This window comes from Syngnathus leptorhynchus, chromosome 8 (genome assembly GCF_054491065.1).
Source record: "Syngnathus leptorhynchus isolate UIUO chromosome 8, UIUO_Slep, whole genome shotgun sequence".
In the NCBI taxonomy this organism is placed as follows: Eukaryota; Metazoa; Chordata; class Actinopteri; order Syngnathiformes; family Syngnathidae; genus Syngnathus; species Syngnathus leptorhynchus.
Window position 1 is genome coordinate 3,963,649 of NC_141202.1, and position 27,997 is coordinate 3,991,645.

Consider the following 27,997-nt stretch of genomic DNA (forward strand, 5'->3'; position numbering starts at 1 on the left):
CCATCGTTTTCAGCCCTTGAAAACCGCAAGCCATTACTTTCACATAATTTAAAGTGAAACGTGAGCAGACGTGGTTTATAACCAAAATTACCTTGCAGCTGCTACAGGTGCAATATAATTTTACGCCACAAAATGACTATATTTTTCCCAGTAGGATACTTCTGTGAAAACCTGCGTCACTCACTCACTGACTTCCTCTCTTTATTTTCCTCTTTTTTTTCCCTTTTTTTTTTTTTTTAGTTTTATGAGAAGTTGTGATGAACTCAGACCCGGAAAGGCCGTATGTTTGCAACGCTCCTGGCTGTTCTCAGGTTAGTGTCTCAAGACAACACTGCGAATGTGTGTTCATGTGTGTAATACGAAGAGGACGCAGAGGTCGACTGAGGAGGAGGTTACTGTCTTGCATATCAAGGAGGGACTCATGAACGGCCGTAAAAAGATCTCAGGATGTCTTGTACATCTTTGAAATGCATTCAATTCATCTTTGTATTGTTTCATGTTGTGCACAGCGTTTCCCCACTGAAGACCATCTGATGATACATCGACACAAACATGAGATGACCCTTAAGTTTCCTTCCATAAAGAATGACAACTTGTTATCAGGTGAGTTACGACTGTAATCTTCAACACGCGCCTTGTTTACAGTCTCGTGACACGCACGTGGCTAGTCGAAGAGATGCTAACGTCTGACGGAGACAATTTTGTTTATTGAATTTCTACGCGCTCGGTTGATTTCTTGTTGAGGTTTGATCTTCTGGAAAGGTTTCTAAGAAATAGATGACATGCTAATTTAAGTTATGTCCAGGCAATTCTGAATGTTTGTTTTATTATATCATATTTTATTATATTTATTTATATTTATATATATTTATATATTCAATTTCATTTATTTATTTATTTATTTATTTATGTATTTATTTTTATATCTATGTTTTATTTCTAACCTTAGCTTTCAGGTTGCACCTCCAAGGCTTTCATTATTTTCCCTAAGAAATGCTTTAATTGAAAGTATCTCTTCCTTTGAGACTCTCCAACATCATGAGTCGTGTAAAAAAAATAAATAAATGAATATATTGCTTGTTAAATCATTTCACCAGGTCTTATCATCAACTCCACTCTCGTTTTTCTTTCAAGCACTATTAGTCTCCAAGAAAAAAAAAAATGTGGTGAGCAAAATAACTCATTTAGGGTTCATAGGTCAGCATGCAAGTCAGAGTGAAACAAGCCTTGGTCTCCTGAAAGTAGATAAACAGACTGTGAGCTATGCTTTTAGCCTTTGAAACAACCCTGATCCTAAAATCACCCTCAACTGTCTGAAACCTGATCTGTGCGAACCCCCCACAAAGCCAAGTTGACTAGCACAGCTTTTGAGCGCCCTCAACAAATGAGACCCCCGCATGGTGGCTGAGATCTGTACTTTATCAGCCCATGCTGTCCGGGAGAAGCGGCTCCACTTCCTCATCAAATTGTCACATTTCCCTAAAAATAATAGCAAGCACATTATAGTAATGCGTTTTTTTGTTTTTCAAGCAGTTACTCGAATGGAGCAAACCAACGTCACCCCGCAACCAAAGTAAATAGTGAAACCATTTGATGGAATTAAATGTTCAACAAAAAAGCATTCTTAGCAAACAAAGTCCCAAAAAAATGACCACATGATCATACTTGATCTACAGACCAGACGCCAACGCCAACACGCTTCCTGAAGAACTGCGAGGAGGTGGGACTGTTCAGCGAGCTCGACTGCTCCATCGAGCAAGAGTTCTGCAAGGCCCAGGAAGAAGAAGACTCCAAACAGGTACTGTGGAAATGGAAGCCTGGGGTTAAAACAGGCGAACCTGAAGCCAGGGGTCAGGTCAGGTGCTGAGGACTTCCTATCTCATCAATCATATCACTTTTCCACCGCAAGCAGACTTTCCACTTTTCTTGTTACAAATGGATTAACTTCTTTTTTTTTTTTTTTTTTTACCACACACCCTGATTTTTCTTTGGAGTGTATTTAAAAAAAAAAAAAAAAAGTCCATAAGTATTCACAGCCTTTGCCCTGAATCTCTAAATTGAGCTCACGTGCTTCCTGTTTCCACCGATCATCATCGAAATGTTTCTACAGCTGAATTGGAGTCCTTCTGAGACAAATTTGATTGGAGATGATTTAGAAAAGGAGCACACCTGTCTATACAAGGTCCTACAGTTGACAGTCAATGTCAAAAAGCAAAGCAAGCGTCAAAAAAATCATTTCTCTCCCGGGCACTGGCGGCGCTATGGGGTGGCCAAAATGTGCTTGGAAACCCCCCAGGTGTCTTTTGTGTTATGTCTCGTTGACATTGACAGACCTGGCTAGCAGGTGGAGATTTGTCATCCAACCCAGGTGAGGAGATGAGAGATTGAGTTCTTCACCTGTAACATCAAATAAAACGTCAACTTGTGAGAGAGTCTTGCAAAGTTTCGAAGCGTCCTTTGGACAGTTCCAATAAACATATCATCATCATACAGTACGCTTTGTAGATGAAGACGATGATGCAATGCTACTTGTCAAATCATCACAAGACACTTTTCTTATCTAATCTACTTGTCTGGAAAAATGTGTGGTGCAAGTTCTACCTAAGGATGTTGTCCAAGTAGATCTTGTCTGTGCCCGGGTCAGTCACGTCTAGCCTCCCCAATTTGGATGCTTTATGACGGGAGTTTGTGCCAAGTCAGCAGGGGTGCGAGCCCCAGCAAGCAAAATATACACAATTCAACAAATGATATCACTGAAAGAATGTGACACGGATAATGTTTCATTTCAAAAACAGATCTACATAACCAATCTTTGGAATTTCAGAACATCTCCTTACACGGCCAAGGGGGCCAACACCAGCAGGCCCACTCGAGAATGGGCAACCACGACACCAGCATAGTGATCCAGCAGGCGCTGCCCTCTCCTCAATCCAGCTCCGTCATCACTCAGGCTCCATCCACCAACAGACAGATCGGGTGAGTCGGAATGTAATCAACCAGAGAAAAAAAACGTATACAACTATCTGGTCGCACGAAGTGTCGTAACAGGCTCGACCTGTCTTCTTTGTTTTGGTGCCGATTGTCAAACGTTGGTTTCTGAGGTCATGGTAGTGTTTTGTTACTTTTGGAGCAAGGGACGGTGTTTTTTTGCTCTTCATTCCGTATTGTCCCTAAGCAGAAAATACCAATGTTGAAGTCTTCAGTAGTGTCCGCTTTAACAGTGGTTTCACATTTCATGTTTCTAAGATTGCGCTTTTCATTGACAGCTCTCGCGGCGTGCTTGTCTGAGACTTTTGGGCTACCTTGCCATAGGTGTGAAACGATATCTGGAATGTGGAATGAAGTATAGGGGAACCTCAAAGGCGGAACACATTCCATTCCTCAGTGATGGTGTCATTCCAATTTGGCGTTTATCTCACTATTGTCACACAATTGTAAAAAAAATAAAATAATAATTAACAAGTGATGGTGGATACTTTTTCTTTCGCCTTTGAGGCTTTCTGAACTCAGGTCTTTTATTTTATTTTGAAACTTTCTGACACTACTACAAATTTTTTTTTTGTTAATTTTATTTTTTATTATTATTATTATTTTTATGCTCTCTGATGTTACAACAATTCCAATTCATCATGGATGATCCATCCCTCGTCAAGTCACATTTTTCTCACATTTTTTATCGATTTAAATAAAATTTGCTGCCCGACTGAGAAAAGGTTCACCTTCACTTCCATTCCCAAATAGGGTCCCTTGCCTGATAAAAGCATAAAGCAACTTATATGGTGACAGTGACGACTTTCAACCGCACGAGGTTTGATACGTATGAATTTAAGAGCTTTGCGGAAGTCGTTCTCGCGAAGGTTGCTCTACTCTTTATCTTACGATTACACCGACCGCCCGACGAAACCGCCTATCCCTCGACCCCAACCACCTTCAGACTTGTGCCAATTCTGTGTTACTTTAAACCAGGCCTTGTGGAAAGCCAGACATTGAGATGTCTCAGTGTTGGGCCCATGCTGCCGTCGAGGTTATCCTGAGTAGATTTACAGCTCGAGAAGCTTGTGAATATTGGATGGGAGGCCCGTCGCTATAAGCCTGACTGACATGCCGTCGGGCTCTTTGTCAAGGACGAGGGGGGGGGATGGAATTTCATCCGCTTTGGAGGTGCAGCGGCAATCACAGTCGGTAACCTAGACTTTGCGGGATCTGCTTCACCTGAGTTTACCTGTCATTAAAAACTCACAGAAGAATTTTTACCTCTTTACTGCTCACACGCTGGTGATGCTTGTATACATTCAATTGAGATTTTTCTGAATATTTTGTTTCAAATGCCTTTTTTTTTACTCACCTTGGCTCAAATTCTTAGTTGGACCCATAATTACTGTTGGCATATATCCGATTTTCCCCATCTATGATGTTTTTATAGTTCTGAGGTTCTATGATCAAAAAAAAAAAAAGTTGCATAACTGTATTTAAAATACCTTTACATACAATAACGAGTTTTCCTTATTTGGGATTGATAGGTTTTCAAGCAAACGTTGAAGGCCTATAAACTTTTATTCTTTGCGGCTCAGCAGAAGTTATATTGCTAAAAAAAAAAAGAAAAAAATCTGTCTTAGTCATCATCATTTAACTTCCTTGAATTGTTCTTGAGCTTTGTTGAACACACAACGCGAGCATCCAATGAATTAGGATAACAAGTCATTTTCATTGCTCCACAATGTTTACTAAAGAGCTTTGAGGCTTGGAATCAATTAGGATTGGCTTTCCTCAAGTCCATTTACTTTCGACTTGAGCTGGGCCTGCAGCTGTGAAACCTGAGGACTTCTTTTGCTCTCCCTCCTATTTCCTCGTCTTTCTCTTTTCCCCGTGTCCCTAAAAACGGTCTTCGGGGAGTCACCCTGACACAAACCAGTGTTAAAAAAAACCCAGAAATAAGAAAGCCACGACTGTCATTATCATACAAAGAAAAATCCATTTAAATGCTTTTCAGTTGTAAACATTTGGGACTGAGTTATGTCAGAGTTAAATACGTCGGACGTTACTAGTCAAGCGTGAGATACAACATTCGGTGCAGACCTCCATTTTTTTTTTTTTTTAAACTCATAACAGGGGATGTGCTCGGAGATGGGTGTGGGCACAAGACCTTTCGAATGACATTATTCCGCTTTGGCTCCCGAGAGGGTCTTAGTCCAGTTGTTTCCATTACGTAGCACAATTAGCTTTAATGCAACTGAGTGAATTGAGTGGCCATTTATTTGTTCTATTTGTAAAGAGATGTGTTTCCCCGAACGCTTGATGTCATCCAAATGTGTTGTTTTAGACAACAGTCAAGAGTTGAGCATAACTTTTGTTGTTTGTGTGGTTTTGGGGCTATGACCCTTTTAATTATAATCATAAAAAGTAATGATAATAATTGAAGTAAATTTATGATTATAATTTGCTAAATCGATCTTTCAGAATTTTGGTCAATTTTGTGGGATTCGTTTTGATTATTCATGTCTTGAAGCAATTATAGAGGAAGTGGAGTCAAAGATTTTCTTGCAATAATATGTTCGATACGCTTCCGTTAGTCTAAACATGGTGATCTGATTGATATTCCATTTGTGGATTAATTGACAAATAGAACAGAAAAAGCCACATCTTTTCTCAATCGCTTACCGTAGACTGAAAATGACATCACAAGACAAAACAGAGTGCAATGTGTGGCTGCAACCAGCAGAGGCGCTGTTCAGTCTCGGTTAAGGTAGAAGAAGAACCTGTTATTGATGTTTATTCTCATTGAAGAAGGAGAACACTACATTGTAAAAGGAAGTTAGAACATTCAGTGATTTTCTCATTCATATAAAAAAAATCGTATTTAAAAAGTAAATATTGATTAATTGATCAATTGTTCACATATTCGATCAAGGCAATATTTTGTCCATTGAGCCTATGACTTATTTAATAATGATTTTACAATGGGGATACTTTGTGCAACCTCGATTATTGCATCACAGGAAGTCTCTTTGTTTTCGTGTTTTATTTCATGCACAGTCATTTCCACACCAGCTATTTGCGGTCCTTTAAAGGAAATCAAAATAATTCAAAGCATGTGTAAGGGATAACATTCGCGGTGGCTTTGTCGGATATCATCTTAAACGCCAGCGAGTTTAGGATGTCATCTAAGATACGGATGATTATTTTTCTTTCAAATGGTCACTTTTACATTGACACTTTTCCTCGGAACAATTGAAGTCAGTGTGTGTCGCAGCTGTATCGCTTTTAATATGAGTTTTGAATGTAATGCGCATTAAATATTCATTTCCCATGTCTCTTATAAAACAAGCGCGCCCACAAAAAAGAATCTGGCATCGAATTTCTTAAATACAGCCCAACTTTATTTAATCTTAATATTTCACCGTGGTTGTAATTTGAAAGTTGAAAGTCTCTTCGCCAGACAAACGCTCAAGGCTTTTTGTGTTCTCCAGATAAACTTTGACCTCAAGGAGTTGACAATTTAAACAAAACATATTTTATGAGTGTTTATGATTTGTTTAAGGAGATAAGAGAAGAGGTCTTTTCCTGAGTGCAGGAGAGCAAGACCTCGAGAAAACGCCTGAGGAGTCCTCATGTCCCGACTTGACAAACTTACGCAAAAAAAAAATCAAGCGTGCACCTCACAATTAAAAGTCAAGCGACGTTGCGCAGTTGATTAAAAAATAAAAAGGCAGAAAAAGAAAAGGGGTGAAACATCCGATGTACATCTGAGCCGAATTAAGATGAGCTCATTGTGTAGTGCAGTGCGTTTAATAGTGCGTTTGTAGAGGAACGCCCAGGCTCTGTTCCCTCTCATTCCAGCGGGGCTGTGTCATCCCTGCCCCGGGGCCACCACACATGCAGCCTCCTGCACAAGCAGCTCACACTCAGGGGGGGGGGGGGGGGATCACTGCACGGCCAAGTGTGGAAAAGAGGGGATCAGAGGTAGACAGAGGAAAGGAAGAGCGGGATCAGAGGTGGATGGCGGAGAGGAAGACGGGGCAGGAGGTAGATGGAGGAGAGGAAATGAAGGATTCAGACAGGAGAGGCATCAGATGGCCGAGTGGAGCGGAGATTTGGAAAGGAAAAGAAAGATCATGTCGGAACTGTGCAGAGGACAAATGCGATTAGAGGAATTCAAGATCGGGAACGGGCGATCAAAAGAAAAGTGGGATGTCAAAAAAGTGAGACAATAGGATTGGGGAGTTGAAGGTGGGAGGGAGGGAGGGAGATATGAACATCAAGAGGTCTGGTTATCATGTTTTGGTTTGATACAGGATGTTTTGGGCAGAAAGGAAAGTGGTGATAAGTGCTCGGTAAATAGCGTTCTACCGTGATCTTGATCAAATATATCAGGTGAAAATTAAAAACAATAAGAGCCTCTAAATAAAAAGACAAATCTGGCCTCGATGCATTTTAGAATTCATGTTGAGATTTTTGAATTCGTTTTTAAAGATTTATTTATTAAACTCATTTTAAAACCCATTTTTATTTTTTGTCTTTCAAATCAGTGTGAAACTGAACCTGTTTTATTGTTTTACTGCTTTAATAGTTTTATGTTTCAATTCTTTTATAACTTGCTTGCTTGTGACATATTTACAATCACACGAGATCACCAAAATATAGCATCCAGTTAACGTTTTGGAATTGTCAGAAATTGTGAAATATTCTCTTAAGTTCCATAAAACAAATGAAAAGAATGCAAGCAATTAAAATTAACAGCCCATTAGTTCATAAAGAAGGCAGACAATTCTGTTGACCAATCAGCAGACAGCATCATATCTAGCTCCGCCCACCCAAAACCTACTTAAATATAATTTTACACCCTTTGCAATGGAAGTTCAAACAAATATATCATTCGGGACCAAACCCGATTGAACTGAACCGCTTGGGGAAATAATTGTCACCAGCTTCGTTCTCACTGATACGCTGCAAAATTAAGAACAGATTCTTCTAATATTTATCAGACTGTCTTTGTCTTTTCACACAGAACCCAGCAAAGCTGGATCTTGACATAACCACCGACTGTTGAGTTCCATTGACGGATTGCGTCCCAAAAAAATATATATATCTGTAATTGTCGCCAATATGTTTATTTCTTTTAGTGGTTTGTGGAATTTATAGACAAGCTTTTATCATATTTCATTTCAGATGAGAGACAAATCCTTGGTGTCCTCATGGTGCCACATCACATCTAGTAAAATGATTGAGCAACAGGCGGCTAATTCATCCCAGACTATCACTCAGTTTGTCTTTGCCGTGAAATACGTACACCCCCACCATCCCAGATCCGTCCCATCTTTTCTTGCGGCGTCGCGCCATCGTAGCATCCATCCCTCCACTAGCTAGCTAATAAAAGTCAGCCTGTGTCTTAACCCATTAGCGCTGATTTATTTGATCAGATTGCTTTTATTTCCTCAGCCCGAACCCCATGGCACTCTCCTCCCACCAGTGATTAAAGGCAGTAAATCAGGGGCAGGTCCTGTGTAGTGTTTACTCGGAGAGCCAGGCAGCTGCAAGCTGTTTGAGGCCCTTGTTTCTCCCTCTGTTTACTTCGGTTCCCATGGCAACTGCACCACCGTCTCCCGAACGTCTGGAACTTGGCCCTGGGATGTTTTGGTTACGTTCGAAAGTTTTTAGCCCATGTGTCTACTCGGAGCTCGGTGACTTCACCCCGGCGCGGGGCGAGCGCATCCGTGCTGGATGTCGGGAGAAGGGACGGGGGGGGGGGGGGGGGGGCTCGAGGAGGGAGGGACCAAATCTCGGGGTAGGCAGGCACAGGGTGGGGGGAGGGCGAAAAGCCAAAAGCATTACATCATAGCTGGAGTGTACTCAGAGAGGGAAGGATATGAGTCAGTGGACCTGCGCCTCGCTCTGTCTTTCTCTCTCTCTCCTTTTTGGAGTGCATCCAAAACTCTTCTGTTGAAGTCTCCAGTACTCCACTTGGAGTTGGGGGGATTGTGCATTTTATAAAGACCAGTGTCCACTAACTAATCTAGAAGATCTTCGGCTGAGGTGGACCGCAAGCAACCAGTTCCAGTCGAGCTGTAAATATGGATCGTCTATATTTATAAAGACGATTGGATTACGATTGGAAGAAAATGGTGGGAGGAGGCTTTGTGGTTCTGCGGAGGAAAAAAAAGACAAGAGCCCAGCACTCAGTAATGTGAGAGTGCAGGGTCAGGACTGTGGAGTGTCTACCTGCTCTCCCAAGGGGCCCACAGCCCAGGCAGGCTATTATCAATCCTCTCAGAGGAGCCACAGCCTGTCATTATTCACTCACCTACACACACAAACACACTTGCGCAGCAGCAGGCTGCTGTCAGAATACAAACCACGTTTAAGGCAAAACTGAATAAATGCAGCGTAATGTGTAAAATGCTCCCTAAAAAAAATAATTGCATATCAGTCTCAGAAGAGTGACATTTCAAAAGTCTACACACCCCTGCTCAAATGTCAGGGGGCGGTTATGATGCAATCATTTCTGTTTTTTTAACGATTTAAGTTAGACTTTACAGTTTGGGTTGCAAAACGTGAACGTAGATTATAATTTAATTGTCTCAATTGAGTCCATTTTATTTCATTTAAGTTGAAATAGCAACTAATTAAACAACTAGCAGTCCCTAGAGACATTGAATGAAAAACACCCACTGTCATGCATTTTATTATGGAATCAGCAAATCCTCCATCAAGTGTCTCCAGTTGGTTCAAAACGCTCCTGCTCGCCTCCTAACTGGTTCTCGTAAAACGTAGCACATAAATCCATAACAGCTCTTTGGGAAAAAAAAAAACGTTAGGCAAGCCACCCATCTTTCAAACACGTTTTTAGTCTTGGGCTTTTGAGTCAGGATGACGCTTTGTGCTTTTTACTCTTTTTATGTTATTAATTTATAGTTGCTTTTAATTTATTGCTCAATGTAAAGCACTTTGTGGTTGTTTTGAAGTGCTTTATAAATTCAGTTGAGTTGAGAATTCTAGTGCGGCTTTACATTATTTCCGTTTCATATCGGAATTGAAATGACTTCAGATGTTAGTCATCCAAAAACAAAAAACATCCTTTCACATAAAGAAACATTGTCCATTGCCCTTTAACACATTTGAGATGTTTTTTTTTTTTCGTTTTCTTTGAATACATGACGGTTCAAAACGGTGTAAAGGGGTAAAATAGTTCAAAAGACAACAATCACAAACTCAAGAGTTTATTTCTGCCTCCGCCTTGCTTTTCCACGCTCTTGGGAAACTGCTCAAGCAACATGGCTCATTGTATTTTCATGACTTTCCCCATGTGGAAATGTTTGGATACGCAGCGGCTGCTCAGGTGTCATACGTGCTGTTAAATGAGTGTGATTGTGATAAATTGTTATGTTAGACCAAAATGACACACAGTCGGCTCGGGGATGGTAATAGTGCAGTGTGTACGGAGCAATCCAAAATGTCTGCAGGCTAAATGCACATATTTAGCTTTGGAAAAATACAGGTATTTATTCAGGTGTGGGGCCATTTGCTCTACTCCCCCCCCCCCCCCCCCATCCCCCATGCGTGACCATCACTCTTGCACACGACCTTGCCGATATAATAATCCGGGCTATGATGTGGTCAATTGATTAACCTGCCGAACACAGTTAACCTAAATGCTGCTTGTTTGCACTTATTCCTAAATGCTTGTGGATATTGAGTTGAGCTTGATTGATCTATGAGAGGTATAATTCACACTGAGACTTATTGATTTCTTAAAGACAGGTTATATTAAAAAAAATATATCTTGTGACATTTTTCTTGAAATGCTTAATTATTATTATGATTAAATTATATAAAATATCTTAAATTATATATTAAATGATTATCAATAATTATTGTGGATTCTCTTTTTTCTAAGTGATCATTTTTCTCAATTATCTTGTAAAATTATTATTATTAATTTAAATGATCATTTTTCTTAGATTATAATAAATATATTAAATTATATATTAAATTATTATTATTAATAATCATTGTGAATTCTCTTTTTTACCTTTCCCTCCTCTATTCAAAATCTCAGTAAGAATATTCCCATAAGCCTTCTTTCCGCTTATGAATGGAAATAATCCGCTGTGATAAACGCTTTGACTTTATCATCTGTCATCGAACAACAAGTATGGTATGTTTTAAGCACACTCGTAATCCATCCCCTGATACCTCAACGTTTGCGGCCTGACTTCTCTATCGCATTTAAAACACTGGGGAAAAGTTTGCTTTGAAAATGATTCATCTAAGGGTAATTACTCATCGAAGGAAGTATGATAGTCTGTGGGTTATAACCACACGTTTTAAAGGCTTTATGCAGAAGCGTTCCATAATAATGTGACAAATGTTTTGGATAATTCCTTTGCTCTCGGTTATAAATAATTTTTCTGAGTTTGGAATTGCGTGTCATGAAATGTGCTTGGCTTTAAGTTATGAAAAAGCCATTTGTGCATTCTGCATCAAGTCTTGTTTCCTCGGGAATGTAGCAATCAATAGCTCTTTGGCAGCCTCACTTTAGAGCATGCAGTAGTTAAAAAAGCTATCTGAGTAAAATGATGACCACACATCCTAAGCATTTAATCTTAAATTGTTTTTTGAAACTACACGGTGGTTGTTTTCGTCACGATATATTTTCACCATATATATATATTTTTTCCCCATTAATGTGTTGCTGTCCTGTGTAACCTTCATGAACATACCCAAACGCTCTCAGCACTCACCAAAAAAATAAATAAATAAATACATGGCCAGCCCTGCTGCAACTCACTGTGTGGAAAATGAAACAGATTGCCATGAAATCATAAAAATGTGGTTAGCGGTTTCGGGCATATTGTTTTCATAACATTTATGAACAAAAAAAAACTCTTTTAAGCAAGTTTCCTCAATCCAGTTCTTATTCAATTTTCACCTTGAAACTTTGATTTATTGATCTGTGGTTTTCCCCCTCCCCTGACAATTCCAATTTGTTGTGTTCCCTCTCAGGCCTGTCCCCGGCTCTCTATCCTCGCTGTTGCACCTACGAAACAGACAGCGACAGCCTCTGCCAGCCTCCATGGCTGGCACGCTGCCAGACCCCACCATGCCTGGCTCCTCGGCTGTGTTGATGCCCGTGAGTACACAATGGAGCACACTCACACTGTTTCCCTCACATATGCTACGTTTACACACTGTACTGTGCAGAATCATTGCTTTGTATTCGCTCTGTCACCATTAAATTGACTAAGCCAAGGTTATCGAGAAAGTCAATCTACGACTTGGGGTTATTGATTCGATTGAAATAATCCCAAAAGAAGAGTTACTTTTTTTGTTTTTTGTTGCCGCTTCCTGTAGTGTCCCAATACTTTTGTCCCATTTCCACATTGTAACATAGATTTGATTGAAATGATGCCAAAGGAGAAGTTACATTATTTTCTTTAGTCCCCTCTTCCTGTATGGCCAAGTGTCTCGATACTTTTGTCCACATTGTAATATAGATTCGATTGAAATAATGCCAAAAGAAGAGTTACATTATTTTCTTTTGTTGCCACTTCCTGTATGGCCAAGTGTCCCAATACTTTTGTCCACATTGTAACACAAGACAGCTCGTGTTTATGTTCAATCTCCCAATGTTTATTAAATTAAAAGTTAAACCATTTTGAGGGGAGGGGGGGGTGGAGATTGGCGGTTCAGGAAAGGGCTGCAGGTTAGGGTTATATTTTTACACAAAACACACTTAGTGCAATTAAGGCTGTGTCAAGTTCACCATTCTCTGTAGTTGAAGGGGGCGTGGGGGTGTGGGGGTCCTCACCACTAACACCCCCCCCCGCACACACACCCAGAGTTAGCAGCTGTGAAGTTGCAGGAGCTCGCACATTTCTGCATGCATGCATTCGCACAAAAGGCGCCTTCTTTGCTCGTACGCTCGTGGCTCAGCTGATTTCACCGACAGGTGCCGCTTACCACAATTCCAATGCAATCTCGACCCCGACAGACCCTCGCAACTATCTGTACGCACACTCTTGTTTTACCAGCTTCCTGTGTTAAGTCTCACCATTGCAGCTTCCTGTTTTTGGGTCAGTGGCTGTTATCATCACAAAGTTTTACGGAGGGGGCAGCCTGTCATGTGAAATCACCTTCTGGTTGTCTCTCATCTCACCCTTCTTGTTTCTTTTTTTTTTTTGGGTGGCGTTATTCAGGATTTCTTGACTCACTGTTGCCGTTGTGTTGTCAGATGGAGAGACAAATGTCCATGGGGGCCAACATGATGGCTATGCAAGGTCCCGCCCACAGCAGCCCGTGTTCCTCGGCGCACATTCCCTCCATGCACTCAGAGGCCAAACTGGTGAGTACTGTATATATGCGCACATTTATGAGCGCATACGCTTAAAAGCGTGCCAGCTTTTCTTTTCCACTCAGCTCTGCCAAGCACGGCCTGTGTGGATTTCATCATTTTGGTGTGTAATCAAAGCTGCCAACGCAGCGCAGAGCTCCAGACTGAAAAAGAAAGGCTTCTTTATGTAGTCGTGGCACAGCTGTCCCGTTCGATGTATATCGAAATGTACGGAACTTGTTCTGGAGATCCTGCAACTTGTTAAGCGCTAGTTTCACACAGGCAAGAGAAAAGTCACATGATGTCATACTTCAGAACGGGAGTCGAGTGTTAGGAGGTTACACGGACTGGACTTCATTTGCATACCGACTATATACGGTTTATGCTAGAGTCAGAAAAAAAAAAAAAAGCTTGAAATGTGAAAATGTGGAAAAATAGAAACTCCTTAGAAACAATGAGAGATAAATAGCGTGCTTTCAAAATGGCCGCCGACTTTTCTGGAGTGGACGGAGAAAGGAAAGAGTAGTGGAGGTCATTGGAAGAGTTATTGCTCTGATAGAGGAGCGCAGGAGCATTCCCAGGGCATTTAATTCTCCCTCTTCCTCCTGCTCTCTCAAGATTGATCGTCTTTGTGGTCTTTTGAATCTCCTCAACGGTTTCTATGGTAACATAGCGGGGGTAACACAATATTGCTGTATTAGGCTTATCTCTCCTCTGGCTGTCATCCAGACACATCTTACTGCTTTTTTTTGTACTCCTCCTATCTTTGTAATTGAATTGTAAATACTCCATTGGGTCTTCCATAAACATATGCAGTCACTAAGTGGCTACAGGCCACCGCTTTCGTTTGCCATCCAGACGCGCGAGGCAACCCAAAAAAAAAAAAAAAAAGCGCATCGCTTCAGATTCTCTTTTCCCTCGGAACGCAACTGATGGATTTTCCTGATTGCGGGACGGAAGAAGCGGGTGCAATTGTGCTATCGAAGGCCACGATCTTTAGTATGTGTTTCATAAGCAAAGAAGGAGTTTAAATTCCATAATATCCGCGCCCGGGTCGGGTCGATAAATACGGCTTCGCTATCGGATAACTGGGCCGTGATCAGGCCCATGTGTCCCCTGCGACGTTTCTCGATCCGGCTCTAATCGCATTACCCCGACCGTGTTGACGTTCCGCCAATGGGAAATCTCCACACTGTAACCCCACACCCATGAGGCGCGGACCCCGGGTGCACTCTCTCCCACCAAAGTTTACACTATTAAAGCAAAAAGGAACTGGGATGGAGTGGGACTTTGATAGACATGCGGGAAATAGATCGACGGCGAGTTGAAAAAGTGACAGACATTGATATTCCGAGACGGCAAATACGGGGAAATTGCTATAATTCCCCCACTTGAAAGGACTTGTTTGATATTCTGGAGGCCCCCGGTGCAGATTTAGAAAAAAAAAAAAAAAAAGCACTGCTGCTCCAGAGCTTGGGGGGGGGGCTAATGACGGCTAATTGATTTTGTGGTGAGCCAGAGCAGCAGGGAGGCCTGTCTCTGGTGTAAATAGTTAATGAGCCAAAAGAACTGCTGTGGCCCCTTGGGGACTCGTATCACGCTCTATGTTTGTTCTCTGTGGCGGCCATTTTTGTTTCTTCCCCTTTCTGAGATTTGTTTTATTCGTTTTTTTGCGCCGGGTGCTCGACACGCCGGGTGTGGTTGTGTTCTGTTCTGTTGTGGCCTAGGGAACAGAACGCTGCGTGTTGTGGGCTGGAGGTTGTGGGATAGTTGACCCTCGTTGTGTGAAGGAAATAGGGATGAGGCCAAGTTCCACAGCGTGCCGGCCAATGCATGACATCAGCGTACAGAGCTGGTTCTCCACGGGGCCTCGTGAGCGCTCACTCACACATGCACACGAGAAGCCAGCCAAGTCTGTTTCATCATCTCCGCACAATAACAAACACACAGGCAGGTAAAGATGGACTTTTTCCTGCTCCGGTTCTCTTATCGGACAAAATGAATACCGGCTCATGTTAGCGCGTTTGTTTCCAAAACACATTGTTTTTTGTTTTTTTTTGTGTGTGTGTGTTCCTTTCAAATAAGCTTCGTGATTTCCTCCGTTCCCCTCGCCTGCCAATTTCAGACAGCCAAGTGTTTTTAATGTTTGATAAATGTGTTATTTATTAGCTTCCAATTAAATATTGTTTACATTGTTACTAAGGACAATAAACGTGTCACTAAGCATCAAGTTAGGCGCTGAGATTTTAACGAGGTAAACAATACTATATGTTGCTCCACTGCAACGCTCTTGGCTGCACGACGGCTAGATGACATAATTCCTGGCATGTTCTAAATGTGCTCCTTTTTACTCCGCCGAGGCGGAAAAAAAAAAAAAAAAAACTCTTCGTCTCTTAAAGAGATATTTCATAGCACACACGAGATCCCATGATCAAAAGTTTTCAACCAGACGAAAGCCGCTTTTTTTTTTTTTATTTCGTTGACACAGCCCGTAGTGTTAAATTCTCGGATTGACAGGCATAAAGAGTTTTTTTTTAACGCTAATAATAAGTGTGAGGACATTTTGTAAATATTCTCAGCCAAATACAGCATGTGTTTATGTGTCACCCTTAATACATTTCACACACTTATAATTGTTTTAGGATGAAGTCATTTACTTGGAGTTAAACAATGATAGTGCATTTGTTAGCCCCTACTGTGGAACACCTCGGGCTAAGCTAACACACACGCACACAATACAAGTGGAACTCCAGGTTTTGTAAGCAACATCTGTATGAATGGCAACATTGTCGGAGCGTGATGTCATCGGAGCGGGACGGTGAACTATGAGCGCAGCTGAATCTGCGGCCAGTGAACGTGTACTGTATATATTTGTGTCAGTGTGTGTGTACCACGTGCACAAAAAAAGAATGACTCACTCTCATTCCACTGGCAGTCATTGTCCCTGGAAGTCCAAAAACATTTGTGGACTAACCGGACTACAACAAACTATTTGCATATAATCACTGATGTGCAGTTTTGTGTGGTTATCCAATATGGAGGATTGATAGAGGACACACGTCAACATATCGTTACAAATGATGAATATACCACAATTGTTTCTTTCACAGTTGAGGTGAGGGATCTGTGAGTTTATCAGTGTTGGACTCAGACCAGGGAAATGGAGCAGGGGGGGTTCTCACACTGCTCCCACTGTGTTGTTTTTTTTCTGACCGAGAGACATACTGTCTCTTGGTGTGTTGTTTTTATGATGGCGGGCCACTGTTGAATGGAGCTCGGTGACAATGTGCACAATCGCAGCTGAAACCGTTGAAGTCATTCACAATCTGATCCAAGATTTTGAAACATTTATTTTCTCTGTCGCAAAGAATGGAAATGTTTTGGGGAGTTGCGTTTTAATATAAAATATTACTGGCTAAGTTTGAATATTTTACTTGGGGTCACCAGGTAAATTTTGATTGATTAATAAAAGAAAAGTATTTTTTTCTGGAGAACAATAAAAAAAAAAAAAAGGAAAAGACAAAATCATTGAACAAGAACTGCCTCAATTCAATCAACTTGAGTCATGGTGTTCAACCAATGGCCGGGGGGCCATTTGCGGCCCACCATCCACTTTTGCGGCCCGCATGTATAGCTGCTAAAAAAAATTTTTTTTGCAAAAAAAAGCAATATATTGCTCCTGAATTGTTATTTGATAGTTAATATATCCTAATATTTAAAGCCTCGTGTTTGTGTTGGTGTGTGGATTGTTGCATCTGTTCATCTTTGGATGACTCCATGTTATTTTTGCTGTACTGATGCAAAGGCCATTTGCTCACGGGCCTGTGAATAGGACGGGATCCGTCTGGGTAAACCAGCTGCCATCAGGCCCATGGACTGGTCCACTGTCAATGAACCCAAACACCCAGTGACACACGGCCCCACCCAAAAAGAGCCTAGACAGCAAGCGTTGAATGAGTTATTCCCTGGACTACAGAACAAGACCTCACACACTCCAGAGGTGATTGGATTAAGATTGTCGGGTCAGAGATTTCGCTCAGATTACGTTCAAGTCAATATTGACGAGTTTGCTCAATATCTGATCTCCTTGGACACCAGGAGATCTCATTTGGTCCCACTTTATTTTTCTTTTCTCCAATTGCTCTCCATGAAATTCAATAAAAAGCCTCCCTTTTGTGTTCCTTTCCTTTCAAAGGACAATGGCTTGCCTCTGTCTCTAACTTACTACGAGCTCCATCGAAATGAAAAGCAATCCGATGATCCATGAAGACATTTTGTATGTCGGTGTGTATTATTATTATAAACATAGGAAACAGTTTGGTCTTTTGTCAACTCGATTTATGATTAGGCCTTATGTTGTAGCGGTGAGCGTAAAATGCTTGTCGAGAGCTCTGCTTTACATGAGCGGGAACAGACTCTAGTCAAAACCCCATCCATTAAATTGACAGGGTGGAGAAGCAGCTAAGCGTATGAGCGCATGCTTTGGATCACGCTCCTCGTGGGTTGTCCGTCTAGCCGTCCCCCGGTAGAACAGTTTGTGTCCATGCCCCAGCCAGAGGTGAACTCCGTCCAGGCCCAGCTCTTATACACTTGGCCCGAGACCTGAGAGAAGGGGGCGACATTACAGCCGAGCTCTCCCATCAGACTGTCTGCCTCGTTGTTCCCTGAGGAAATCAGTTTAACAGTCCCCAGCTCTTGGCAAGCACAGGGAGAAAAGAGGGGGGGGGGAGGAAAGGGGGAGAAGAAGGGTGTATGAGAGAGAGAGGAGGGTGGAGGGTTACTGCCTCTCTGGGCGAGAGGGAAATCTAATAAAAGTCAACTAATGGGGGGTGTGGAGTTTAAGGGGACGCAGAGTGGGTTCTGCAGGCAGGCACGTACTGGCTAGTGAGCGGAATTAGATCCTCTTAGCGCTTGGCAAAACTACACAGACAAACCCCTCGGCTTTAAAAGCGCAGATGGGTTGAGAATTCGGGGAACAAATCTCACACGAAATATTGTCACAAAGTGCGGACCATGGGGATTGATGCAACAAATGATACTCTTAATAAAAACTAGCAAAACATTTCTTAAATAATATAATGTAAAGTAGTGTATAAAAAAGTAAATACAATAGTAAAAAGTCATATAAAAAGTCAAAAAATAAGAAATATATAACATTTGATATAATCAAAAAAATATGAAACATGTAAAATATAAAAAATATTACAGTTTAATTAAATAAAAAAATTATGAAAGTTACATTAAATAATAAAAATATACAAAAGTAAATAGTAATATAAAAAGTAAAAAAAATAGTAAAAAGTATTATAATAAAGACTACTCATCCCCTTTTCATGTGGTGACAAAAATAACACACAAAAAGTAAACAGAAATAATAAAACTTCTTTGAATGCTCATTTGACTAAAGTCACTGATTCACTGACATAATGTAGTTTCAACTTTGATTTTGAACACTTTTGTGCCATTTTACTGTGTTTAGCTGTGTTTTGGAGTCATGTTGATGCCTAGCTAAATGTTTTAGCGCTGTTGTGCGGAGCCACGGGGCCCAGTGGTAGCCAAATAATACCCAATTCCACCATTGAGGGGAATAAAAGTGCTCACCTTGACCTCACTGTGCTTGATTTAGCCCTCCCAGCATGATCTCTTCCCTCAGTACCTGCTCTGCACTTCCTCCATCACGGCTTAATAGATATGAAGTCATTTGTCGAGTGGTAGCCCGGGTGTGTTCTTGGAAGGTGCCCTGAGCACTCACAGGACATCAGTCAAAGCAACCCTGTGTCAAAGAGGAAGTGGCCATTAATAAATATCATTAATGGCCCATCCCCTAGTCGCCCTCAAACCACATAAAAGAGAAAGGTCTAAAAAGAGAAAGTGGAGAGATCAAGGGGCAAAGGTCTGAGAGTAGACACTAGACATACCCCCCGGACAAAAAAAGATGGCTGACGATTCACATGGAGTATTTCATCGACAATGAAACGGAGTTTTTAAAAGCGTCCTTGGTTCTTTTTAAAGATGGAGTGAAAGTTTTTGTCATTGTCTAAAAATTGACTTTTTAAATAAGCAATAACAAAGGCACTGGTGGAGCTACAGGGGGGGGTCGATGGGGGCACTGCCCAAAAGTGAATTTCTATTAGACTAAAGCAACCTTTTAGAAAACCGATTTGACCTCATTTGGCATTAAAGTCATTGCAGTGCGTTGTTTTTGTACTCTCTGTTTCACTTTTGTTTGTTCACTTTTTTGACAAGTACTCCGGTTCAACCTGATACGGGAGAATGTATGAATCGTTTCCTGCTGTTGTAACCTTCATTTGCATTTTGTAGTACAGTGATGCTTTGAGATAAGAGTGCAATCATTTTTTTCTTCGTGAAATAAATGGAAATTCCAATAATCCATTCCAGCCACCCCCAAAAAAGTAAAAAAATATATTTTTGGAATAACAAATATAATCCATAAAATGTTATCTTATTCAAATGTACAGCAATGATATCATTAAATAAAATGTAACATATTTTATTTACTACATTATTGGCCAACATTTATTGAGAATTGTTTCATGTACACTTAAATATAGCTTTTTAGTTGAGTTCTACAGAACCCTACAAGGCTAACACCTGTGCTTATTTAATGACTGTTTTCTATAGCTACCCTGTAGAAATGGACAGTACTGTATGTGTTATTAAAGTAAAATGCATGTGGCGGCTCAGTTGGGGCACTCAGCACAGTCTGGCAAAATGCAACCATGTGTTCGTAGGCATCTTGAAAGCTGATGATGGTGTTTTACAATGCTTATCATCACTTTGTTTGCTCACTGTGGTTGTGGATACAATTTTTCAAGTGGGTCTATGTTTGTTTCCACTTTTGGCTGAGTTTTAGCAGGCTGCCTGATAATTGCTACTGCCATCAGTAATGAAAAAAATTGCTAAAAAATTGCTTGATTTTTCTCTCTTTTGTAAAGTAAAAAAATAATAATACAAATAATAATATATAAAATAATAGAATGAATAATAATAGATCATAAAAAATACTGTAAAACGGTCAAATAAATTATCTTTCTCTTTTTTGTAAAGTTAAAAAAATAATAATATCGGGAAAATGCACTGTAAAGTGATCAAATAAATATTTTCTGTGTTCGGTCATGTGACACAGGCAAGCTTAGCTGTGATTGGTTGTCATTTTCAGTCGAGTGGCAAAATAATGATATCAAATTATTATCCAATTAATTATTGACAAAATAGTAACTTTTTAATAATAATATCCAAATAAGTCTTTCAAATGTTTTTTTTTTTTTAATTGTCTGCTTGCAAACTCATCTACAAAACTGCCAGCTGGACTTCAATCAAAGACACCGATAAAAGTGCTCCTGCTGTTTTTGGGTTGATGGCGTATGTGTTAGAAGGAGACATCTAATCTCCCTTCCACCTTCTCATACCAGCTACATCCTGCTATCATGCTGTCCCATTGGCCTGATAGGCATTTTGTATGTTATTTCTAGTGATAACCCAACGTGACTCGGAGACTTGCACTTGTGTCTGATTGGTTTCCTCTTACACAAGAGGGGCGGGACTCACCTCCCTGGCGCTGAGTGACAAGTTGAAGGTTGAAGGGAATGTGTTTTGTGAGGACTGTCATCCTCAGAATTCATCCCGTGATAGGCGGACCATGTCCCCGTCGACACAGCTGAACGTGATGGATGTCCGTAAGCTTGATATGATCCATTTTCTGTTTTAGCTCGCATGATCAATCGCTTTGTCGTTGTTTGTGTCTTCTTAGAATGTATTTAAAAAAAAAAGTTTGAGTGAATTCCAATTTTGAAGTCGGTTAATTCAGCAAAATATGTGAAGTTTAGCTCATATGAAAATTGGCTTTCCTGCATTTTCCTGCAAGAAATAATTTATAGATTTAATTGTATTGTAAAACGGACTTTTTTTTTTTTTTTAACAGCAGCAAGCCTAAGGCTGCATGCTGTGTGTTAGCTTGGCCTTTATGGTATTTGAACCTCAATGGTCTCAACACAGAGAGTTCAACTACCAAGCCTGAGGTGAACAAGCTACCAGGAGCTGAATTTTTAAATAGATGGGATCGGAATCGTAATCATGAAAAAAACCCAAAAAAAAACACCACGAGGTCTTTGCCACTATGTCAGGCATCTCTCGTATGACAAACTGAAACTATACTCAGCCAAAACAGGCTTGACAAGGTCATCATTTCACAATCCTGCTTTCTCTCAAATAGATACTACCATGCATGATTTGGGGATTCTGAGAATAGTTTTAAATCAAGGTCAGAAAAGAATGTTTTTGTTTTTTTTTCTTGTCTGGTAAAAAGCTTTTCAGCTCATGGATGGTGTGAGAGAGAAGAGGGCGAGCTGATGGTGCGCTCCGGTCGCGTCTATGTATTGTGATCCAGACCAGCTGGATGACGTTCCCTGTGGGAATCATGAATGTAGAGGTTGTTAAAAGATATGGAGCCCTGGACGCTCCATGGACTTACTGACAGCAGCTGGGAGGAAGGGGGAAGGGAATTCACAAATGAAAAGTGCACCATTCATGGCAGTCGCCTCGCATCCAAGTCTTTCATTATTCAAAAAAAAAAAAAAAAAATCAAACAGAATCCAAATGCAAATATGCATCACGTTAGACTAAACATTTGAACCCTTGTGGCAGACTGGCCGCTTGCGTGTTTATAAATTATCTGGTCTTCATGCCATGCCCAGAAAAACAGTCTCTTGAGAAAAACGGGTCAAGCGGGTAAACACAAACAACTTAAGAGCACCTCAAATTTGTAGCGAGAAGAACCGCCACGTCTGTCAGGGCTAAGTAGACCACACGCTTAAGGCAACAAACCTCCTGCTGGGTCAACAGTGGGAGACTTGCAGCTTACCAGAGAGCTCATCTCATAAACGGACACACACAGAAGGAGGTTATTAGGAATATGAAGAGGCAAGATGTGGAATGGGCAATCGGGGAATGTAAAGAGGGAGAATGACAGGACTGAAGGGGAGACAGAGGACAGACTAAGTGCTTTGATTTGTTCCCCTAGACATATAGATTGATGAAGCTCTTCATCATCTTATCTAGCCGGTCCATGTAGCTATTATAACTGTTAATAATCACTATGATAAAACATATCAGTTTCTATAAGCCTTTAATGATTTACTTTTGGGAAATGTTCGGAAGACTAGAACTACTAAACGATTGGGAGAATTATCCATCAATTATTTGGATGTCTATTTTTTTTTTTTAATATTATAAATTAAATTGAGGTTAAATAAAAATAATAGTCAAGTCAAGTCAAGTCAAGTCAAGTTTATTTGTATAGCCCTAAATCACAAGCAGTCTCAAAGGGCTTCACATAGACAATCAATTGACAATTATTCTCAAAGCATCCCCTGATCTTGGGCTCCCAAAAGGGCAAGGAAAAACTCAAAAACCCCTACCAGGGGAAAAATGAGAAACCTTGAGAAGGGACCACAGATGGAAGGATCCCCCTTTCAGGATCACCAGGCTGCAATGGATGCAAAGAGGGCACATAAAATACATCATATGGAAATCAAAAAGTGGATGTCCAGGCCAAAGCGAAGAGCTGTCGGAGGTGCCTTCGATTGTCCTGGCAGTGTCCTCTAGGAGGGTATTCCGCTGCGATAGTAATAATAATAAAGTGCGATAGTTCATGTTGAGAAATATCAAATAAGCATGTTAGACAGTAAGTTTTGTTTGCATAACTTGACTAGCCTGTCTGCTAATTCTATTTACTTTCCAAAAGTAAGCACGGGCGCACAGTAGTTAGCATTAGGCAAACAGACAATTGCCTGGGGCAACTTGATTTCCACTCGGCCCTAAACCGCAAATTAAAAAAAACAAATTAAGAAAATTGTCTTCAATTTAGAAAGTAGCAACACAATTACTATTGTGCAAAAAGTGACCCAACAGTGCCCCTTTTGGTTTTAATCAAATACTGCACTCCGATTTGCATCAATTAATGAATTCAGAATCAGTTTTGTAAAGACAATTTATGGATTAATTGTTGATCGAACGCTTTGTGCTTTCTTTGCACTCAGAGGCTGAAAGCTGCACTTTCACACCATCCCGGCGCCATCGCCAACGGAAACATGAACTCCATGGGTCACATGATGGAGATGATGTCGTCACGGCAGGAGCAAGGCAACCACCATCACATGCACTCGCACTCTCATTCGCACCCTCACCAGCACCTCCAAGCACCTCCCCATGCGTACCAGCAGCACCACGGCCATCACCACCACAACCAGGGTCACAACCAGGGCCACGGACAGGGCCACGGTCAGGGTGGCCACCATCACCCGCAGGGGCACAACCCCCATCACAACTCCCACAATGCCCACCTTCATCCCGGGCACCCGCACCAGACTTCGCCACACCCTCATATGCACTCCGCTTCACAGGTAAGACATTCTCGATCTTGGCAGCTACTTTCCAATGCACACTGCCACCTACTGCACCGGAGTAGTATCGACCATTTATAGCGCTTAGTTGTTTTTTTCCTGTCGATTATTTAATTGGAGTTTATTTTAATTAGTGTTTACAGCGGGGGGTTATTTTAGCCCTAAAGGCAAATTGTTTTTTTCACCCAACTGTTTAGTTTTAATTGCATCATGCAATTGTTACCGCCTTAGTGTCGTAGAGCTTCTTCCCTTTAGTACAGCTCAAGAGGTCAGGAAATGAATTTGAATGATTGTAAGTTTGTTTTGTGGAAATGTTGCTCCACCTCAGTTGACACAAATGCAAAGAGGGAATTATTGCTAACACCACTCGTGACAAACTCAAGGCCCGGGGGCCAGATCCGGCCCACCACATCATTTTATGTGGCCTGCAAAAGCAAACTAATGTGTCAACTCAATATTTCTTGTTAAAACACCAAAAATCTAAATTGTATTCCCTTTTAATAACAGTGAGATATTGTCAAAAAATATAATCCCAATTTCAAAATAAATTAAAATATTGTTGAATTGTTGAAATGAATTTGACACCCTCAGCAAGTACATTAGCTTGTAGTGTGCAAGTGTGGCTCACAACATTCATAATAATTTGATTCCAGTCACTTTGTCCTTGCAATGTCTGATGCCCTTTTGCCACGATGGACCGTTCCTGCATCAAATGATCCGAGTCTGTATTCTCCAAATGCTCCATTAATGCGTTCAAAGAACACTTTTGATGTACGCTCGGCATGCATTAAAGCCGTTTGTGTTTTTCCGTACTTCTCATAAAAATGCTAATGGTCCAAACCGCAAACGGTTGACCTTGCCAAGTTTATGTCAAGATCCGTCCGTCCACCGACACTTGTGTCTGCCGGCGTTAGTATGAGTAGAAGTGGGTGGTGGAAAAGTGCCTGACACCTCTTTAACTAGCAGTTCGAAGAATTAGCCCAGTCACTCACTTGTTGAAGCAGATGTTGTTTTGTGGCCACTTGGCACACTTGAAATAGCTTTGGGGGTAATGTATGGACGCTTGTTTGTGTTTTTGGAGAGCAGCAGGGTGGCTGGGGCAGTCAGGTGTCTGGATGTTTTCCAGCTGTGTCACAAAGATTGCGTCTGTGGTTGCAAGTTGGCAGACGTAAACTGTCTCATTAGAGAGCTGGGTTATGATTAACTCCCCCCTCCCCTACCTGCCCCTTTTCCATGTGTCAGATGTCTCCCGCTACCCAGCATATGCAGCCAACGCAGACGCTTCATTCCCCGCCCCCCAGCGGCGGACGGCGCAGGCGCGTAGTGGACGAAGATCCGGATGAACGTCGGCGGAAGTTCCTGGAACGAAATCGAGCGGCGGCGACACGATGTAGACAAAAGAGGAAAGTGTGGGTGATGTCGTTAGAGAAGAAAGCCGAAGAACTCACGCAGACCAACATGCAGCTTCAGGTAGAAAAAAAAAAAAAAAAAAAGAAAAATGGATTATCTCAATATTACAAACCTTGCACAGTTTAGCAATCGACTTTTTTCATGATTCATTTTAATGACAGAATGAAGTGACCATGCTGAAGAACGAGGTGACCCAGCTCAAGCAGCTCCTCCTCACACACAAGGACTGTCCCATCACCACAATGCAAAAAGAGTCCCAAGGTTACCTCAGTGAGTCACCCAAACACACACACACACACACACACACACACACACACACACACACACACACACACACACACACACACACACACAAACACACACACACAGTCTTTCAGTGTTTATAGCGCCACCGTGGAGAGATTTCATTTTGTCAAGAACAAATGAAGAAATGCCATTTTTGACAACTACGTGATGAGCTCCATTTTATTTCCCAGCGTGACGTCAGAGCCCCTCCCCTTTGATAGGGATACGAGACATAATTAGGATAGCGAAGCCTCCCTTGTGTGCTTCCCAGCGAGGAAAGTCAGGCTCATATCCGTCCTGGCTGAATCCCCGGTGATGTGTCCTCAGGTCCAGAGAGCAGTCCGGCCGGAAGTCCATCTCCAGCTTGCACGCAGCAGCAGGTCATTCAGCACAACACCATCACCACCTCCACCACGACCATAGGGGGCGGCGTTATGCACGGACAAGCCAACAGCCGGACAGACATTAACCCCATCCACTAGGGGTGCAGAAAGACTGTCCGGCCCCGGTGGTCACCCCCCACCCCCTCATACCTCCCCTCAGCCCAACCCACCTCTGCTTTCTGAGGCTCTCCAGCTGCACACATTGCCCCCCCCCCCCCCCCCCCCCATCAAGAAAAACCTCAAAAAGCCTCCAAGGCTCTTCTATGCTATGTATTTTTATAAACCTTATAATGTGTACGTTTGATGGTATGTTGCCTTTTTTTTTTTTTTAACATTTACTTTTGTTTAATACTTCAGCAGCAATGCTATGGATTTTTTTTTTTCTTCCGGTACAAAATGGACCAAAGCATCCACGTAGGGAACAAGAGGGAATTGACTGGAAGCTTTCTCTTATTTTTTTCGTACAAAAAAAAGCTACTAAATTCTCCCCAAAACACATAAAACCATTACGGGCTGTAGCTTCACATCCTTTCTTTCCCCTTACGACCGTTAACCTCATCATTCCCAGTCTTAAAGAATCATATGAACTTTGTCGTTATCGTCGTAGCATAGCGCTCGAGGGACAAGCAATGTGGATGATGTAAAATGATGTCCGCATTGTAAGAGCGGCGAGGCAGCTTTAAAATCACAACAATCTCCTCCAGGACCACCCGAAGCTTTAACTTAAGGGCGGGGAACCCTTTTCTGATAGAACGTCCACCGAGGCCCATGATAAGTTTATGATGCGACGATCAAACAAATGCACTTTTTATTTTTGAATTTTGATAACAAGTCCTCTGAGGTTTTATTCGTTTTTAGACTTGCATGGAAGGTCGGATCAAATCCGCATATGGATAGTAAAACGCATCTCCTCGTCAGAGAGCATCTCTGTAATCCATAAGTGATTTTTCTTTTTCCTAAAGAGGAGCAATTTATGCCAGTGATTTCCCAATGTGCCTTGGTTATTTTATTTTCGCAATCTTCTTCACTCATATCTATTTCAGGATATCGATAGTTTTGTCTCTTATTGGCTTTTGTCTTAGATTTCTTCTTCATTAATCTTTCTCAGGCCTTTTTTTTTTTTTTTTCCTCTTTTTAACACAACGGCGACATATCGAGGAAACGGGAACGTTTCTTCTACTTTGTGACCAGGAATGTCGAGGCGAGCACCCTAAAGCACTGTGTTGTACAGTAAAAGGTGAAACAGAGCTGTCTATGCACTTTGAGGGTAAGAATAGCCATATTAAACGGGGTCATGCTCACTGACCCCCCCACCCCTCTCTTTTTGAGAAACGTCTCTGGGTCTCAGTTGAAGAAAATGTACTCGTAAAGCAAAATTCCGCAGGCCTCACGTCTTAACTTTGTGCAGTAGCATTTAAATGCAGGAGGGAAGTTTCTCCTGAGAAAAGGGCTTGATTTCACCTTTGAATTCCCACGTCTTGATGATTACACCAGTGGTTCTCAAACTGGGCCGTGGTCCGGGTTACAAGATGTCACTATGGGTGTGGAACCTTTCGAGTTTTAGTCCTCAGGGCAATACTAAAAGAAAATCTTACAAGTTCATTTGGATATATTATCAGCATTTGTTAGTCTTTTTTTGGAATACCATGGCAGATTTTTATTTGGACTTGCATGGCGGGTTGTATGAAATGTTCTCACGGGCCATATGTGGCCCACGGGATGTAGGTTGCCCACCCCTGCACTCTGATGAAGTTCAGGAAAAAAAAAGTGTTGCTTTATATGCAAAAAAATAATGTGCGACTGTTTGCGTACAAGAATAATTCTTATGCGTTAATACTTGTATAATTGTAAGTGTAAAACTATAAATATTGTACATAAGACTATGAATTTCTATAATCATGTACATGTAATGCAACTACCTTTCTTTTTGAAGGGAATACATGTATGCCACATGTGTGTAAATAATGTTTGCAAACAGCACTTGTTGCCTTTTGTCATACGTCGAGGCTCATTTCAGCGCTTACATAGGTTGTTTATATGTCATAAACTGACCCTTGCTTGCATAACTTTGTACATTTTCTGTCCCCCACGTCAGCTTGTTTTGTACAGATGTTCAACATTATCGCTGCAGTTACATTCTGAAAATAAAGCACTTGGCTCAGCAACAGGCA

General features: G+C 41.4%; 1 protein-coding gene across 1 annotated transcript; it reads left to right on the forward strand.

Annotated features, from left to right (window-relative positions):
* Positions 1–257: 257 nt before the first annotated feature.
* On the forward strand, positions 258–27,997 carry creb5b (cAMP responsive element binding protein 5b). The gene is made up of 10 exons (XM_085919262.1): positions 258–311; positions 510–603; positions 1,677–1,798; positions 2,825–2,976; positions 12,001–12,127; positions 13,229–13,339; positions 23,386–23,748; positions 24,991–25,218; positions 25,320–25,428; positions 25,771–27,997. Exons 1-10 carry the CDS (start codon positions 258–260, stop codon positions 25,923–25,925), a joined length of 1,515 nt encoding a protein of 504 aa, XP_085775388.1. The 3' UTR covers positions 25,926–27,997.

Bases quoted from the DNA above. Each gene is read 5' to 3' on its own strand.
- creb5b (XM_085919262.1), top strand. From the start codon at position 258: ATGAACTCAGACCCGGAAAGGCCGTATGTTTGCAACGCTCCTGGCTGT. The intron at 12,128-13,228 runs GTGAGTACACAA...TTGTGTTGTCAG, and splicing joins CCTCGGCTGTGTTGATGCCC to ATGGAGAGACAAATGTCCAT. The intron at 25,429-25,770 runs GTGAGTCACCCA...ATGTGTCCTCAG, and splicing joins AGAGTCCCAAGGTTACCTCA to GTCCAGAGAGCAGTCCGGCC.